Source organism: Haemorhous mexicanus, chromosome 30 (genome assembly GCF_027477595.1).
Source record: "Haemorhous mexicanus isolate bHaeMex1 chromosome 30, bHaeMex1.pri, whole genome shotgun sequence".
Taxonomy (NCBI): domain Eukaryota; kingdom Metazoa; phylum Chordata; class Aves; order Passeriformes; family Fringillidae; genus Haemorhous; species Haemorhous mexicanus.
The window spans coordinates 4,575,515-4,592,956 of NC_082370.1; the positions used below are offsets into that span (position 1 = coordinate 4,575,515).

The 17,442-nt window shown below is 53.8% G+C and overlaps 1 protein-coding gene across 1 annotated transcript in view; it reads left to right on the top strand.

Annotated features, from left to right (window-relative positions):
- The first annotated feature begins 2,388 nt into the window (after window positions 1-2,388).
- ANTXR1 (ANTXR cell adhesion molecule 1) overlaps window positions 2,389-17,442 on the top strand; it is a 54,124-nt gene continuing 39,070 nt past the window's right edge. The window contains 6 exon segments of the mRNA XM_059870568.1: window positions 2,389-3,014; window positions 9,849-9,920; window positions 10,809-10,880; window positions 13,117-13,198; window positions 14,007-14,040; window positions 17,032-17,111. Coding sequence (XP_059726551.1) covers window positions 2,863-3,014; window positions 9,849-9,920; window positions 10,809-10,880; window positions 13,117-13,198; window positions 14,007-14,040; window positions 17,032-17,111 — 492 coding nt within the window. The 5' untranslated portion in view covers window positions 2,389-2,862.

Below are 17,442 nucleotides of genomic sequence, written 5' to 3' on the forward strand. Positions count from 1 at the left end.
TCCAGGGAAGAAAAAAAAAAATCCTCTTGGCCACTGAGTGTCAGCCTCGAGTTGCACAAGGGAGATGGAGAAGGCACTCGGTCCCAGGCAGAGGAGTCTGCCAGCCCAGAGCACCAGGAGAGAGCAGTGGTGCCAGTCCCAGCCCTGGAGACTCAGCCAGGGGCTCTGAGGGGTCTGCAGCGGGCAGGAATCCCTGTGCAGAGATCACTTCATGGTGAGAATGACACTGGGAGCTTCCACAGGGTGCTGAAACAGCTTCCTGAGCTCCCCTGAGAAACAGGGAATGTGTTTTTTAGAAGTTGACAAAAGCCACTACCCATCAGCCAGGTCAGAGCCCTGGGAGCCAAAGGGAAGCACCCAAAGGTGCTCCCAAAGCCAAAGGCACCAGCTGGAGCTTCACTTGGCACAGCTGTGTGCAGCTAAAGCAGCTCCCACCCCGTTCTGCTCTCACCCTCAGCCCTCCCGAGGTCTCTCACACACAGCCTGACACCTCCGTGATGTTTTTGTTTCTGGCATTTTTAGTGTGTGGGGGGAAGGGCAGACAAACTCCAGCACCCCTCCCGTGCTGGTGCTGCTCTCAGCAGATCATACACGAAAATACACACCCTTAAGGCAGCCAGATGAACAGGATTAGTCCTGAAGGAATTCAGAATTTCAGGATAAGGCTCAGATAAAGTTGCCCTTGGTCAGCAGCTCCCTCCACCTCAGAGCACTCCCAGCTCCAGCTGATGCTTCATTCCTTGGCTTTTCCCCAAGCTCTCCTTGTGTCACTCTGACCCCACAGCTACCCAGAGAATCTGACCTCCTCCTCCAGCTTTGGATAGGGATGTTTTAAAGACAGATTTAATGCTTTAAGCAGTGCAGGGCAGCTGGAAAGCCTGGCACAGGTGCATTGCATCCCCTGAAACCCCACTGAACTCACCTGGTGCTGGCACTGAGGAGATTGGGGTTGTTGGTGTGCCCTGAGGGTCTGGGAGGGGAATTTGGGAGCCCCTGTAGCAGTAAGAGCTGAGCTGGAGGTGCCAGGGGCTCCCTCAGTGGGGTTGGTGCTCCTTGTGAGCTCTCCTGGCTGCTTTGGGAGCCTGGGCTGCTGTTTGTGGAAGGAGACAGGACAGGTGAGTGTAGGTGGAGTTACATCCTCCCCTGGGTTTCCTTGAACGGGGGAACTCAGCCTTTAGAGGCTGGTGAGGGTGGGGATTTGGGGCAGGCTGTGGTAAGCACAGGCACTGCTGAGCACTGCTCAGGAGGGAGAAGGTGCAGGGCAGGAAGCCTGGCCTGGCTCTTCACTCCTGAGAAGCTGCCCCGAGACTCTCAAGGTCTTCACACTCAGATGCTGCCTGTGTGAGGAGCACAGGGGTCTGTGCACATCTGTGTGGGAGCAGAGGGGTCTGTGCACATCTGTTCTGTGTGGGGAGCACAGGGGTCTGTGCACATCTGTGTGGGGAGCACAGGGGTCTGTGCACATCTGTGTGGGGAGCACAGGGGTCTGTGCACATCTGTTCTGTGTGGGAGCAGAGGGGTCTGTGCACATCTGTTCTGTGTGGGGAGCACAGGTGGGGAGCACATCTGTTCTGAGTGGGGAGCACAGGGGTCTGTGCACATCTGTGTGGGAGCACAGGGGTCTGTGCACATCTGTGTGGGGAGCAAAGGGGTCTGTGCACATCTGTGTGGGAGCACAGGGGTCTGTGCACATCTGTTCTGTGTGGGGAGCACAGGGGTCTGTGCACATCTGTGTGGGGAGCACAGGGGTCTGTGCACATCTGTTCTGTGTGGGGAGCACAGGGGTCTGTGCACATCTGTGTGGGAGCACAGGGGTCTGTGCACATCTGTGTGGGGAGCACAGGGGTCTGTGCACATCTGTGTGGGGAGCACAGGGGTCTGTGCACATCTGTTCTGTGTGGGGAGCAGAGGTGTCTGTGCACATCTGTTCTGTGTGGGGAGCACAGGGGTCTGTGCACATCTGTTCTGTGTGGGGAGCAGAGGGGTCTGTGCACATCTGTGTGGGGAGCACAGGGGTCTGTGCACATCTGTGTGGGGAGCACAGGGGTCTGTGCACATCTGTGTGGGGAGCACAGGGGTCTGTGCACATCTGTTCTGTGTGGGAGCACAGATGAAGTGCAGGATGGGGGAACAGCCTTGAGGGCAGGGCTGGATGGGATTTTGGGAAGGAATTCCTCGCTGGGAGGGTGGGATGGAATTCCCAGAGGAGCTGTGGCTCCCCTGGATTGCCCAAGGCCAGGCTGGGCCGCGTTTGGAGCACCTGGGACAGTGAGAGGTGTCCCTGCCAGGGCAGCGGTGGGACGGGCTGGGCTTTAGGTCCGTCCTAACTCAGCCCAGGCTGGGATTCCGTGCTCAGCTCTGTCCCGGCACAGCTGGGAGCGTGCTGGAGTTGTGGCCACGAGATGGCATTCTCTGAGCTCCTCCCGCTAAGGAAAAGCAGAGCTTGCCATTTTTAATAATAACAATAATAATTAAAGGGGGGGGAAGCCACAAACCCTCCCTGGATGTGCTGAAGGCCGTGACAAAGCGGGATTTGTGAGGAGGCTGCTCCTGCTCCTGGCAAACAGCGGTGCTGCTTTCCCAGAGCTGCGAGGGAGACTGAGGGTCAAGTCCCTTTAAAAAAAAAAAAAAAAAGAAATACAGTATTGTGCATCTTGAAATCTGAAACCAAGAAACAGAAGTGCGAGGGAAACAAGGGGGAAAATCTCGCAGTTCCTGCGGACAACTGTTGCAAGTGGAGTTTTAAGGAATACAATACACTCCAAACCTTCCGCAGGTCGTTGGATGGCTTTTGTGGAGGAACCCGGGAAATAAAGGAGCCTCAGAAGAAGAGATTTCTTTTTCTCCTCCTCTCTGGATATAATGGCCCTTGCAAAGCAAAGCATCTGGAGATTGGGCTTCCAGTGTGCCTTCCTCGCAGCTCTCACCCTCACCTGCGACGGGCACGGCGGGAGGAGAGAGAACGGAGGTCCTGCCTGCTACGGGGGCTTCGATTTGTATTTCATCCTGGACAAGTGAGTCCCTCCTGCTTTGTTCCTTCTCGCTGAGCTCTACCCGAGCACGGGCTGGTACCGGGAGGTTCCTTTGGGTCTGGGTTTTGTACCAGTCCCTGTGTCCCCAGGGGACCTCTGCTATTGTGGGAACTTCACTGCAGGGTCCGGTGCCTAAATCCCTCGGTGCTGTGATCGCATCCTTACGGATTTTCCCCGGGCGGGAGCTCTGTGTGCGCTGAACCCGAGCGTGCTCTCGAGTTTCTTAGGGCAGCACCCGGGTCCCCTCTGCCTCCCTGTGAGCCGGGGGGCTGGGGCTCCCCAGGGCAGGGACTGCAGAACTGTTCCTGCAGAGACCAATTCCGGGGCTGGGAACATCCAGGGAGTGCAGAATTGTTCCTGCAGCACCAATTCCAGGGCTGGGAATATCCAGGGGGTGCAGAAATGTTCCTGCAGCACCAATTCCGGGGCTGGGAACATCCAGGGAGTGCAGAATTGTTCCTGCAGCACCAGTTCCAGGGCTGGGATGTGCAGAATTGTTCCCAGAGAAAGCAATTTCAGGGTTGGGAACATGCAGGGAGTGCAGAATTTTTCCTGGAGAAACCAGTTCCAGGGCTGGGATGTGCAGAATTGTTCCTGCTGGGATGTGCAGGGGGTGCAGAATTGTTCCTGCAGCACCAGTTCCAGGGCTGGGACGGGCAGGGAGCTCTGCTCGTGCCCTGAGCTGGGTCCCTGCCCCTGTGCCCCCTCAGCTGTGCCCACAGCAGCAGCTCCAGGTCCAAACCAGCCCAGAGAGGGGCTGAATTCAGCTGCTGGCATGGAGAGCAGCTCGGGTGCCCCCTTTAAAGAGCTTTGTTTTCCCTAGCCGAGTCACACTTTCTTTGTTTCTCCTGTTAATCACATGCATATTTTGACTGTTTAGCCCGGAGATGACTTCCTGCCTCACTTTTCCATCACCGATTGTGGCAGTGTCACCTCCTTGGCACTGCAGCAGTGCTGCTTTTTGCAGATGTGGATGGAGCAAGGGGGAATCATTTCGTGCTGAGCTTTGGAAAGCTTCCTACTAAAGCAATGCAGCAATTTAAAAAGAAAGAGAGAACTTTAAAAAATACTATCTGAAATGGTTGTCCTGATTTTCCTGATCAAGAGCAGTTCTTTTGAACCAAAGGCTTGGAAATGGTGGAGGTGCTGCCTGCCAGAGCCATGGCACTGACAGTAATGACCATAAATTTCAGAGACAGGAAAGTATTTGCAAGTTGCCAGGAGCGCTCGCAGGCGAAGTTTCTGCCTGATCCTCTGGAGTGTTTTGCAGCAGCTCCCACATTCCAGCAGTAGAAATGGCTTGGAATTACATAACCCTTTATTACAAAATCCTGGGCAAAGCCTAACACTGAGACACTGGCTGCTTCAGAGTGCCCGTGGTCCTGATGCTCCAGGGGGAAGATTTATTTATTTTATTCAGTGGAAAGATCTACCTGGCTTACTCATTCTCAGTTATTAATTGGAATAACTCTATGGCTACAAATGGAAAAACCCTGAACCCAAACAAACCCAGAGCATGATTTGTGCTGCAGAGAGCTTTTGTCAGCTGCACTTCCCTGGAGGCTGAGCAGGACTGAAGGATTTCTCACCCCATGGCTGTGCTGTGTTACACCCCCGAGCTGATGTGGCTTCAGCAGGTCCCTACCTCAAGTTCTGAGCTGTTCCCCCACTACAGTCCATGGGCTGGGAGCCTCCCTCTCAGGATTGTGGGTTTGGGTGCAAACACAAGCTTTAAAGCAGGCAGGCTGGCCCAGTGTGGGTGTGGAGGGATCCCACCAACCCTGCTCTGACAGTGCACAACTCCCCCTCCTGGGATGTGTCTGGTGCAGGAATGCACAGGATCTGATGGAAGAATTTCCTTGGTCTCCAGTGGGATTCTGGAGGAGCACTGTGGCTCTTCAGCTGTCCCTGAGCACAGTGCACCACTGGACCTGGCTGTTCAACCTCAGCTGAGAGATCTGCTGTGGTGGAGCTGGTTCTCACATTTCCTTTGGCACTTGGGTGGAATCACAGAGCAGTTTGAGCTGGGAGGTCTCTAAAGATCACCTGGTTCCACCCCATGCCATGGGTGAGGAACCTTCCACTGAGCCTGCAAGAGGCATGGTCAGTCCTTTGATGGCAAAATCTCAAACTGTGTCTATTTTCTCAACTTGGTCTCGAGCTCTGTGTTATCTGGAGGAGCTCTGTGTTATCTGGAGGAGCTCTGTGTTATCTGGAGGAGCTGTTTGCTGTTTGGGGGTGCTGCTTGCCCTTTGGAGGAGCTGTCTGCTGTCCAGGGCTGTGTCCTCTCTGCTGCCTGGGTCCTGTGCAGGTGCTGAGCTCCTCAGGTGAAGGTCCCACCAAGATAAGCCCAGGGCTGTGGAAGGTAGGCCTGGCTTACTGGCTGGCCCAGGGTGGCCTCTCCTTTTGTGTCCTGTGGTGCTGAGAGGATCTGGGGGCTCAGGCTGCACAGGCTGGAGGAGCTGGTGCCAAGGAAGGAGCACAGGGTGCAAATTCAGATAAATTCAGGTACAGAACTAGAGGAAGCAGTGAGATGTTGCTAAAAAGCCCAGACTGGACAAATTGTCCAGTTTTTGTACAAATGCTCTCTGTGTGATTAATTCCTGCTGCCTGTGACCCCCCCCAGCCCTGCAGTGAGCAAACCTCCCCTCTCCCAGCACAGCTGGAACATCTGGGGTCTCCCAGGATCAGGCCTGCACGCAGAGCAAGGTGTGCATTTGGTTGGGATGGCAGGAGCTTGCAAGGACGTGGAGGGATGAATTTTCCCTGTTAGCATGAGGCTGAGGGATGCCAGCGAGGCAGGGTGGAGAAATTTGCATTTTTGTGTCTTTTTGCCTGAAGGAAGGTAATTAACTCCCACTCCTGCCAAGGGCAGGCAACTGCAGAGAGCTGAGCTCATGAGTGAAATCCCTGCCAGTCAGGACCTGTGGAAGTGTTTTCCAGCCAGGGCTGCCTCTGGGATGAGCATTCCTGGTGGAAGGAATGGGCAGGAGCTCCCTTGCAGCCAGGGCCCCGTGTCTGCCTGCAGCCCTCTGCACTTTTTCTGCTGATTGATGGAAATGAAGTCATGGCTGCTTGTTTGTTAGTTGTTCTTTTGCATGCCCCCTGCCAGCCAGGAGGAGAGGAATGTTCTTGGCCTGAGGCTTGTCCTGCTCTGACCTGAGCCCGTGGAGCTGTGACCTGCAGGGCTTGGCAGTGAGCTGTCTGCTGTGAAGTGTGGCACGAGATAACAGCTCTTCCTCCAAGGATTGCATCACCCCTCGGAGCCTCTGTGCTCTGGAGGGCTTCCAGAATTGCTCCTGCAGGATTTGGGAAGGCAGAGGATGCCTTTGGGCTCCTGGGTGTTGTTTTTGAGGAGCTCAGTGGAGGAGTGCTGCACAGCTTCTTAGGAAATGGCATCTCTGAGAGCCACCAGGCCCCTGGGAGTCAGCCCAGACCCAGGCAAGCTCAAGGAGACTTTTGGACCAACACCAGCCCCTGACCCAAGTGTCTTCATGTCCCCCTGCCAGCTGCAGGGCCCTTCCCTCAGGTGAGCTCTTGGTGTCCAGTGTGAGCTCCATCCTGTGCCCTCCTGGGCTGTGACCTGGCAGGGCCACGGGTGCTCTGGGAGGGGCAGCAGCAGAAAGGGAAAAGTGGAGGCTAAAAAGTGCAAGAAGGACCAGGGCTGGGCAGGCTTGAGCTGCTTCAAGGGCAGCCTGGGGCTCTGGAGCACCTGGTCCCAGTGAGGAGGAGGAGGGCAGTGCTGAAGGAGCCACTGCAGTGCCTCTCCCCACACCTGCATTCCCCTTGCAGGTACAAAGTGCCAGTGCAGGTGGCCTCAGGAGGTCTCACTCTCCCGTTAAAGAGAATGGTGTGCTTGGGTTTGATTTCCATCCATTGGGCCCTCCTCCAGAAGAGATTTTGGCATCCTCAGGATGAGTCTTTTCTGGAATTGCAAGTTTAAAGCATCAGCCATTCAGCTGCAGAGCCTTGGCTCGCTGCTCATCTCGTTTCTTTGGGGAATATGAGGAGAGAACTATTTGAAAATTGGCTTTTCTTATCTTACAGTTGGATTTAGAAATGCTCATCCTCCTCAGAGCTCTTGGCCTGCCTCACTGTGCAGAGGAAGTGTCATTTACAGTGTGGCTGCTGAGTGGCACAGCTCAGGGAGGTGGGCACTGCCAGGGGATGCTGCCTCCTGAGCTTTGCTCAGGCTGCAGAAATCCTGCTTCTGCTGGCTTGGTCCACTTCTGTTGTTTTTATTGGGTTTGTCCATTTTTTGTTGTTTTTATTGGGTCTGTCCATGTTGTTGTTTTTATTGGGTCTGTCCATTTTGTTGTTTTTATTGGGTTTGTCCATTTTTTGTTGTTTTTATTTGGTCTGTCCATTTTGTTGTTTTTATTTGGTCTGTCCATTTTGTTGTTTTTATTGGGTCTGTCCATTTTGTTGTTTTTATTTGTTTTGTCCATTTTTGTTGTTTTTATTTGTTTTATCCATTTTTGTTGTTTTTATTTGGTCTGTCCATTTTATTGTTTTTATTTGTTTTGTCCATTTTGTTGTTTTTATTTGTTTTGTCCATTTTGGGCCGAGTGAAGACCGTGAGGAGTCTGAAGTGTGATTCAGAAAATGCATTTGGGCAGGGGCTGCTGCTCCCAGCTCCGGGTGCCTGCCAGCAGATGGGTCAGGAAAGGTGGGAATCTTCCCTGAGGTGCTTTTGGGAGGTGAATGTTTGGTCTAAAGTAACATTTGGTTCACTGAAGCAAGCACTAATTGGGTTCTGATTAACCAAGCCTTGCCTCTCCGAGTCTCCTGGGGGCTGATGTGACCCTTGCTATAAATTCAGGTGGATTTTATGCCTCACCACCTAAAGACAATAAAAACTTCTTTTCCAGGCCAGTTCTAGGAAATGATTTGGGCCTGGAGTCGTGTGGAATTCAAGCTCTCTGAGTTATCCCATCCATCCAAGGGGAATTTGCACCTGGGGCTGAGCTCTGTGTGTCTGTTCTCTCAATTTGGGGTTTGGGTTTCCTGTCTGAGAGCAAGCCCTGCTGTGTGTCACCCCTCACCTCTCACAATGCCCATTCCCACTGCCTGTGCCTTCACTGGTTCATGCAGAGCTTTGCTGTTGGTGTTCCTTTGGTGCTTTTGAATGAACATTTGTGTGGGGAAGGGGCCCTTGTGCCACGTCCTGGTCTGAGGAATGAGAGGAAGGAAGAATTCAGCACTGAGAGCATCTGCTGATGGTCCTGCCTGCTCTGCCCTCTGCCTGCAGGGCTGCCCCGAGCTGTAGGGCACCTTAAACCCCTCCCTGACTGATGCTTTTGGCCTCCAGTCCTCTGTGCAGCAAGGCACAGGCTCACAGCTCTTGCACAGGCCTGGATTGTTTGTACCTGAGCAAAGGTTCCTCATTTGGGCTCATCTGTGTGATTTCTGAAGGGCTCAGTGAAGAGGTGCTGCCAGCCTCGATGGAAAGTGGCAGCTCTGCATGGACAGGGGGGTCAGGCAGGGACAGAGCAGCTCCAGGATTGTGGAGAGGGAGGGAATGGCTGGGAATGAAAAGCAGCTCTGGGGGAAGGGCAGGAAGTGCCTGGGACCCCCAGGACGAGCTCTGCGTGCTCCTCTGCAGGTGAAGCATTTATTGTTAAATAAATAAATAATAATAAATAGCAATAAACCATAGCATTACATCCTGGGGTTTATTCCTGAGCACAACCTGGGACCTGCTCTGCCTCTCCCCTGGCACTAGATAAATAATAATAAATAGCAATAATAAACCATCACTTTACATCCTGGGGTTTACTCCTGAGCACAACCTGGGACCTGCTCTGCCTCTCCCCTGGCACTAGATAAATAATAATAAATAGCAATAATAAACCATCACTTTACATCCTGGGGTTTACTCCTGAGCACATCCTGGGACCTGCTCTGCCTCTCCCCTGGCACTCCCAGAGCTGAGCCAGCACAGAGCAGCTCCTTCCCCTTTTCCTCCTGGGAAGTGAAAAACCATCTCAGACCTTCACCTTTTCTTCCTCAGGCTGCAGATCAATGAAGTTTCTGTTGCAGCTGGAATGGTTATTTCCCCTGTAAATATTTCTAATTGTTCTCAATGAATTGAATAAGTGATGACACATTTATTTTCCAACTCCAGGAAAGAATTTTTTTTCCAATACTAATATTCCAGTGTTCACAGAAGGGTTTATGCCAGAAGGGGCATTTTGTGCTGAAAGATTCTGATTAACCTAATTTTTTCCTCGTTCTTACAGCACAAAGAAGAATAATCCAACCCCATTACATCCTCTGGTTTATTCTCCTGAGGAGCAAACTGAGTTTGTTTTGTCTTTAAGTGAGCTGTGAGGGAATTAACCAGAGCAGCTGAGATGTGGACTAAGGTGTTTTACTGCTCATGGTCTCTGGCACAGTGGAAGCACTGGAGGAGTTCAATAATCTGTTCCTCCAACTGCCTGTAGTTCTCAGAGCACTCTTGAGCTGAAAGCTCTGTGGAAAGGCTTGGAAGGGAGTGGGTGGAATTCATCTAAAACACTGTGCAGAGACAGCTCCTCACTCACAGAGGTTTGTTTGGTCAAGGCTGAGTTAAAGCCCAGCCTGACTGCCAAGGGCAGCCTCAGGCCCTTGATGGAGTGGGAATTATTTTGCTTTTTAAGTTAAGTAGGAAATGGCAGTCCCAGTTTGATCTCTCTGGAGGAAATGGCAGTCCCAGTTTGATCTCTCTGGAGGAGGAGCAGGGGCACTGAGTGCTGAGCAGAGCAGCAGCAAATGCCTCCCTGGGCAGTGAGGGGCAGGGGAGTGACCCTGCTGTCCTGTCCCTTGTGTCCCCAGGTCAGGCAGTGTCCTGCACCACTGGAACGAGATCTATCACTTCGTGGAGCACCTGGCCCGAAAGTTCATCAGGTAAGGAAAGTTCTGCAGCTCCCTGGGGTCTGGGGCTGCCAGCCCAGCCCCTCGTGGGCTGTCCATGGGGAAAGGTGGTGGAGAAAGGGCTCTTGGTGCCTTCCTCCCACCCTCCATCACTGCTCCTCCCCTCCTTCCTGTTCTGTGGGCAATGGGGGAGATGAAATCATTCCATTTATTCCTGCCTGCCTTCCCTGGCTCACATCTCTGGGGGATAAAACAATTCCATTTATTCCTGCCTGCCCTCCCTGGCTCAGATCTGTGGGGCAGGAATCCTCCTGTCCCTGAGGTGCAGAGGTTTGGGACTGCAGGGAGATAAAATAATTTATTATTTAATATTATTTATTTATTTATTTATCCATTTATTCCTGCCTGCCCTCCCTGGCTCAGACCCTCCTGTCCCTGAGGTGCAGAGGTTTGGGGCTGCAGGGAGATAAAATAATTTATTATTTAATATTATTTATTTATTTATTTATCCATTTATTCCTGCCTGCCCTCCCTGGCTCAGATCTGTGGGGGATAAAACAATTCCATTTATTCCTGCCTGCCCTCCCTGGCTCAGACCCTCCTGTCCCTGAGGTGCAGAGGTTTGGGGCTGCAGGGACAGCCTGTGGCTCTCAGGCCCTGGCTGAGGAGTCCCTGGGGACAGGGTTGGGATGAGCTGTGACAAACACAACACGTGTTGAGCCCTCCCTTGTCTCAGGATGGATTTAAGCCTTTCTGGCTTCAAGTGTTCTCTCCATCCTTGACAAGGGTTCCCCAAGGTTTGCCTGGCCTAGGAAAGCCCAGGGCTAAACACATGTCCATCCTGCTGGGCTGGGTGTGACTGTGTCACACACACAGAGCTCTGCTCTCACCACCACACTAATTCAGTGTTCTCTCCTCCAGCCCTCAGCTGAGGATGTCCTTCATTGTGTTTTCAACCAGAGGGACAATTCTAATGAGGTTAACAGAAGACAGGTAAGGAGAGGTTGAAAGGTCAGCAGCAGCTTCTGTGTCCTTGTAGCTTCCCTCACCCTCCTCAGTGCTTTCCATCCCACTGGGAATGTGCTGTGGCACCTCAGTGCTTCCCATTCTCCCTGGCAGAGCCCACCCCACCTGCCAGAATGCACTCAGGCCTCTCAGGGCAGGGGATCCCTGCTAAATTCCCACTCCCACGTGTCCTTCAGTCAGGGTTCCAGCTCACCTGGTTGCCCTGGGGGAGCCTGCAGTGCCCAGGGGTTCAGGATTTTGTCAGAGGAGCAGAGGCTCAGTGCCTGTGGAGCATCCTCTGGAGTGTCTCCTGCAGAGAGGTGAAACTGCCTTCCCACCAAAGCAGCCTGGAAGGCAGAGGTGCCACCCACACTCCTGGCTGCAGGGGAATGGGATTTCCTCAGGGCCTGGAGGTGTGGCACAGCCAAAGAGACTTTGGGGTGGATTTGTTTGGGGTGGGTTCTCTGGCAATACCAGATTGCCTGGTTTGTGAAGTGTGCCCCTGCCACCCCCTTACAGACCCCAAGTTAATCCCAGGAAAACCTACAGGATGGATTTGTAAAACTTGGAGTTTTGTTCTGCCTTGCAAGGAGAGCTGGATGAGCTCCTTAAACGGCTCTGCTTCCTCTGAGAGCTCCAGTGCCACGTGGAGCAGGAATATCTGTACCACATGTGTGCAGAGTGGAGGGCAGCCTGTGTTTCACAGCTTGGACGGCTGCAGCCACATCCCAGAGCAGCTGGCTGCCTTCCTGCAGAGCCCTGCACATCCCCCAGCCCCGGGAATGCCCCTGAGCCCAGCCAGCCTGGGCAGCTCCTGCCACCTCTGCAGGGACAGCAGGGAGAGGGAGCCACCCTGGAGAGGCACCAGCCTGGGCAGACACCTGTGACTCCTGTGCCCAGTCTCTGTGCCCTGCTGGGTGCCAGGACAGCCTGGGTCCCTCACCCACCCCTGCTGGGTGCCAGGACAGCCTGGGTCCCTCACCCACCCCTGCTGGGTGCCAGGACAGCCTGGGTCCTTCACCCACCCCTGCTGGGTGCCAGGACAGCCTGGTCCTTTGCCCCTGGCTGTCACAGTGCCACCAGGACAGCCTGGTCCTTTGCCCCTGGCTCTGACAGTGCCACCAGGACAGCCTGGTCCTTTGCCCCTGGGTGTCACAGTGCCACCAGGACAGCCTGGTCCTTTGCCCCTGGCTGTCACAGTGCCACCAGGACAGCCTGGTCCTTTGCCCCTGGCTGTCACAGTGCCACCAGGACAGCCTGGTCCTTTGCCCCTGGCTCTGACAGTGCCACCAGGACAGCCTGGTCCTTTGCCCCTGGCTGTCACAGTGCCACCAGGACAGCCTGGTCCTTTGCCCCTGGCTGTCACAGTGCCACCAGGACAGCCTGGTCCTTTGCCCCTGGCTGTCACAGTGCCACCAGGACAGCCTGGTCCTTTGCCCCTGGGTGTCACAGTGCCACCAGGACAGCCTGGTCCTTTGCCCCTGGGTGTCACAGTGCCACCAGGACAGCCTGGTCCTTTGCCCCTAGGTGTCACAGTGCCACCAGGACAGCCTGGTCCTTTGCCCCTGGCTCTGACAGTGCCACCAGGACAGCCTGGTCCTTTGCCCCTGGCTGTCACAGTGCCACCAGGACAGCCTGGTCCTTTGCCCCTGGCTCTGACAGTGCCACCAGGACAGCCTGGTCCTTTGCCCCTGGCTGTCACAGTGCCACCAGGACAGCCTGGTCCTTTGCCCCTGGGTGTCACAGTGCCACCAGGACAGCCTGGTCCTTTGCCCCTGGGTGTCACAGTGCCACCAGGACAGCCTGGTCCTTTGCCCCTGGCTGTCACAGTGCCACCAGGACAGCCTGGTCCTTTGCCCCTGGCTCTGACAGTGCCACCAGGACAGCCTGGTCCTTTGCCCCTGGCTCTGACAGTGCCACCAGGACAGCCTGGTCCTTTGCCCCTGGCTGTCACAGTGCCACCAGGACAGCCTGGTCCTTTGCCCCTGGCTGTCACAGTGCCACCAGGACAGCCTGGTCCTTTGCCCCTGGGTGTCACAGTGCCACCAGGACAGCCTGGTCCTTTGCCCCTGGCTGTCACAGTGCCACCAGGACAGCCTGGTCCTTTGCCCCTGGCTGTCTCAGTGCCACCAGGACAGCCTGGTCCTTTGCCCCTGGCTGTCACAGTGCCACCAGGACAGCCTGGTCCTTTGCCCCTGGCTCTGACAGTGCTGCCTTCTTGCAGGGAGCAGATCCGCCAGGGCCTGGAGGAGCTGCAGAAGGTGCTGCCAGGAGGGGACACGTACATGCACGAAGGATTTGAGAGGGTAACTGGGCAGGCTGGGGGCTGAGCAGGGTCTGTCTCTGCTCCCCGGGGGCTGCACAGCCCGGGGGCTGCTGGGGAGCTCCCTGCTGGGGGAGTGGGAGCCTGTCCCTGCGCGAGGGCTCGGGGCTGGAGCTGCAAACTCTGCTCCTTCTCTGTTTCTGCTTTTGCTGCCTGGCCAAGGCAGTGGCACGAGTCCCCGTGGCTGTGTGCCCAGCAGGGGTGGGGAGCTGGCAGTCCCACCTGGGCTGAGTGGGGCGAGGCCACAGCTCACACCTGGGGTGGCCAAGCACCTGCAGACCTTATTGCCTTCTCCTGGGCGTGGTTTTGAATATTTCACAGCTCAGGAGTTTCTCTGCAGCTGAGCTCCTGCACTCCCTCCCAGCTGGTGATTTGGGAGGGGTTTGAGCTGCTCAAAGTGCTGCCCCAGCCCTGAAACGGGAGCACAGAGTGAGCTGTTGGTTTATTTGCAGCTGGAACGGTGGATCTGGAGCTGCTGAGGAATATTTAGCACTGATGCTCAGGAATATTTAGGAATATTGGCCCAGGATGTTTCTCAGGGATGAAAGGGGATGGGGTTTCAGAGAGAGCAGTGGGAGGCAGCTCTGGGGCTGGTTTGGCTGCTGGGACCTTGCAGGAATCACTCAAAGCCCCAGGCCAGAGCCCTGCTCTGGGAGTCAGAGAGCAGAGCTGATGTCAGAGCTGCAGAGTGACCCTGCCACTCCCTGCCACTGTCCCTCCCCTGCTGAGGCACAAACTGTTCACAAGATCACATATTGATTTCTTACTGACAACCTTCTGTCTGATTTCAGGCAAGTGAGCAGATTTACCACGAGAATGTTCACGGTGAGAGCCCTTCTTCATCCTCTGAATGGGGTTTTTATCTTTCTTTTTGATTGATAACTTTACCAGATCTAAAATGCAGCTTTGCTGGGGGAAGGGTGGGGGTGGCTTCTGTTCTTGCAGGGATGTGGTGCTGGTCAGGGAAGGGCTCCTGAGAGGGAAAAAGAGCAGGTGGAGCTTTAAGGAGTGCCATTAAAGTGTTTCAGGAATTTAAGTGTTTCAGGAATTTAAGTGTTTCAGGAATTAAAGTGTTTAGGAATTAAAGTGTTTCAGGAATTAAAGTGTTTCAGGCCAAAAGGGAGAAGCCAGGCTGGCTGCAGGTGCCCACCCTCACCAAAACTGGCACCTTACTTTTTCTGGAGGGCTCAGGCAACCATTTCTTCTTCCTTCTGAAACACAAACACATGGAGAAGCTGTCAGGTAAAAGATTTTTTAACCAGCAATTATTAAAACCAGCACTAAGTGCAGACAACTGGAAAAATGTCCTTTCCCTCCCTGTAACTGCTGTAAAACCTTCCTGGTTTGGAAGGGAAGGCTGCAAAGGTTTTTTGGTGGTCCTGAAATGCTCCTCAGGAGCCTTGAAGATTTTGGGCCCTTTCCCACCACCTCTGCTTAAATCCCACATGAGATTTTGTCACAAGCTCAAAAAGCCCCTCTGGATTTCTGGAACTGACAGCAGGAAAAAAAACCAGGAGCTAAATAGGAGCAAATTGGGGTTTTGGTGGCTGCAGTGTCATTCCCTGGCCTGGAATGCCACCAGGGCCCTGCCCTCAGGCCCAGGGATGGTTCTGAGGTGTTTAACACACCCAGGGATGGTTCTGAGGTGTTTAACAGGCCCAGGGATGGTTCTGAGGAGTTTAACACACCCAGGGATGGTTCTGAGGTGTTTAACAGGCCCAGGGATGGTTCTGAGGTGTTTAACACACCCAGGGATGGTTCTGAGGTGTTTAACAGGCCCAGGGATGGTTCTGAGGTGTTTAACAGGCCCAGGGATGGTTCTGAGGTGTTTAACAGGCCCAGGGATGGTTCTGAGGTGTTTAACAGGCCCAGGGATGGTTCTGAGGTGTTTAACAGGCCCAGGGATGGTTCTGAGGTGTTTAACAGGCCCGGGGATGGTTCTGAGGTGTTTAACACACCCAGGGATGGTTCTGAGGTGTTTAACACACCCAGGGATGGTTCTGAGGTGATCTAACACACCCAGGGATGGTTCTGAGGTGTTTAACACACCCAGGGATGGTTCTGAGGTGTTTAACAGGCCCAGGGATGGTTCTGAGGTGTTTAACACACCCAGGGATGGTTCTGAGGTGATCTAACACACCCAGGGATGGTTCTGAGGTGTTTAACACACCCAGGGATGGTTCTGAGGTGTTTAACACACCCAGGGATGGTTCTGAGGAGTTTAACACACCCAGGGATGGTTCTGAGGTGTTTAACAAGCCCAGGGATGGTTCTGAGGTGTTTAACAGGCCCAGGGATGGTTCTGAGGTGTTTAACACACCCAGGGATGGTTCTGAGGAGTTTAACAGGGCCAGGGATGGTTCTGAGAAGTTTAACACATCTAGGGATGGTTCCTGAGGTGTTTAACAGGCCCAGGGATGGTTCTGAGGTGTTTAACACACCCAGGGATGGTTCTGAGGAGTTTAACAGGGCCAGGGATGGTTCTGAGGAGTTTAACACATCTAGGGATGGTTCTGAGGTGTTTAACAGGCCCAGGGATGGTTCTGAGGTGTTTAACAAAGCCAGGGATGGTTCCTGAGGTGTTTAACAGAGCCAGGGATGGTTCTGAGGTGTTTAACAGGCCCAGGGATGGTTCTGAGGTGTTTAACAGGCCCAGGGATGGTTCTGAGGTGATCTAACACACCCAGGGATGGTTCTGAGGTGATCTAACACACCCAGGGATGGTTCTGAGGTGTCTAACACACCCAGGGATGGTTCTGAGGTGGTTTAAACCCAGGGATGGTTCTGAGGTGATTTAACAGGCCCAGGGATGGTTCTGAGGTGATCTAACACACCCAGGGGTGGTTCTGAGGTGTTTAACAGGCCCAGGGATGGTTCTGAGGTGTTTAACAGGCCCAGGGATGGTTCTGAGGTGTTTAACAGGCCCAGGGATGGTTCTGAGGTGTTTAACAGGCCCAGGGATGGTTCTGAGGTGTTTAACAGGCCCAGGGATGGTTCTGAGGAGTTTAACAGGCCCAGGGATGGTTCTGAGGTGATTTAACACACCCAGGGATGGTTCTGAGGTGTTTAACAGGCCCAGGGATGGTTCTGAGGTGTTTAACAGGCCCAGGGATGGTTCTGAGGTGTTTAACAGAGCCAGGGATGGTTCTGAGGAGTTTAACAGGCCCAGGGATGGTTCTGAGGTGTTTAACAGGCCCAGGGATGGTTCTGAGGTGTTTAACAGAGCCAGGGATGGTTCTGAGGTGTTTAACACACCCAGGGATGGTTCTGAGGTGTCTAACAGACCCAGGGATGGTTCTGAGGTGTTTAACACACCCAGGGATAGTTCTGAGGAGTTTAACACACCCAGGGATGGTTCTGAGGAGTTTAACAGGGCCAGGGATGGTTCTGAGGTGATTTAACACACCCAGGGATGGTTCTGAGGAGTTTAACAGGCCCAGGGATGGTTCTGAGGTGGTTTAAACCCAGGGATGGTTCTGAGGTGTTTAACAGGCCCAGGGGTAGTTCTGAGGAGTTTAACACACCCAGGGATGGTTCTGAGGTGGTTTAAACCCAGGGATGGTTCTGAGGTGTTTAACAGGCCCAGGGATGGTTCTGAGGAGTTTAACACACCCAGGGATGGTTCTGAGGTGGTTTAAACCCAGGGATGGTTCTGAGGAGTTTAACACACCCAGGGATGGTTCTGAGGAGTTTAACACACCCAGGGATAGTTCTGAGGTGTTTAACACACCCAGGGGTGGTTCTGAGGTGGTTTAAACCCAGGGATGGTTCTGAGGAGTTTAACAAAGCCAGCACTGAGGAGCTCTGTGTGTTCAGGTTACAGGACTGCCAGTGTCATCATTGCATTGACAGATGGGGAGCTCCACGAGGATCTGTTTTTCTACTCTGAGAGGGAGGTAAGTGACTTCCCTTGGTAGTCAGAGAGATGGCAATGTCTGGGCTTGCTGCTGGGAATGCAAAGGGTGAGGAAAAGCTGGGAAATCTCCACTTTGGGGCTCTGCAGACAGGATCTAAAGGACAACCCCTGACAGCTGCAGCCTGTGACTCACCACAGCTGAGACTGCTCTGGGGGAAGGAGAGGGGTTAAAGCCTCCAGTTAAAAATAAACCCAGAAGAAGGAATTGTTCACAGCTGACAGGTTTCAGTGTTTCCTGCATTGCTCTGGGAAATGCTGAATATTCTCACTTTCACTTTCCCCCCCTCACACAAAGTCAGGACTGCAGGAGG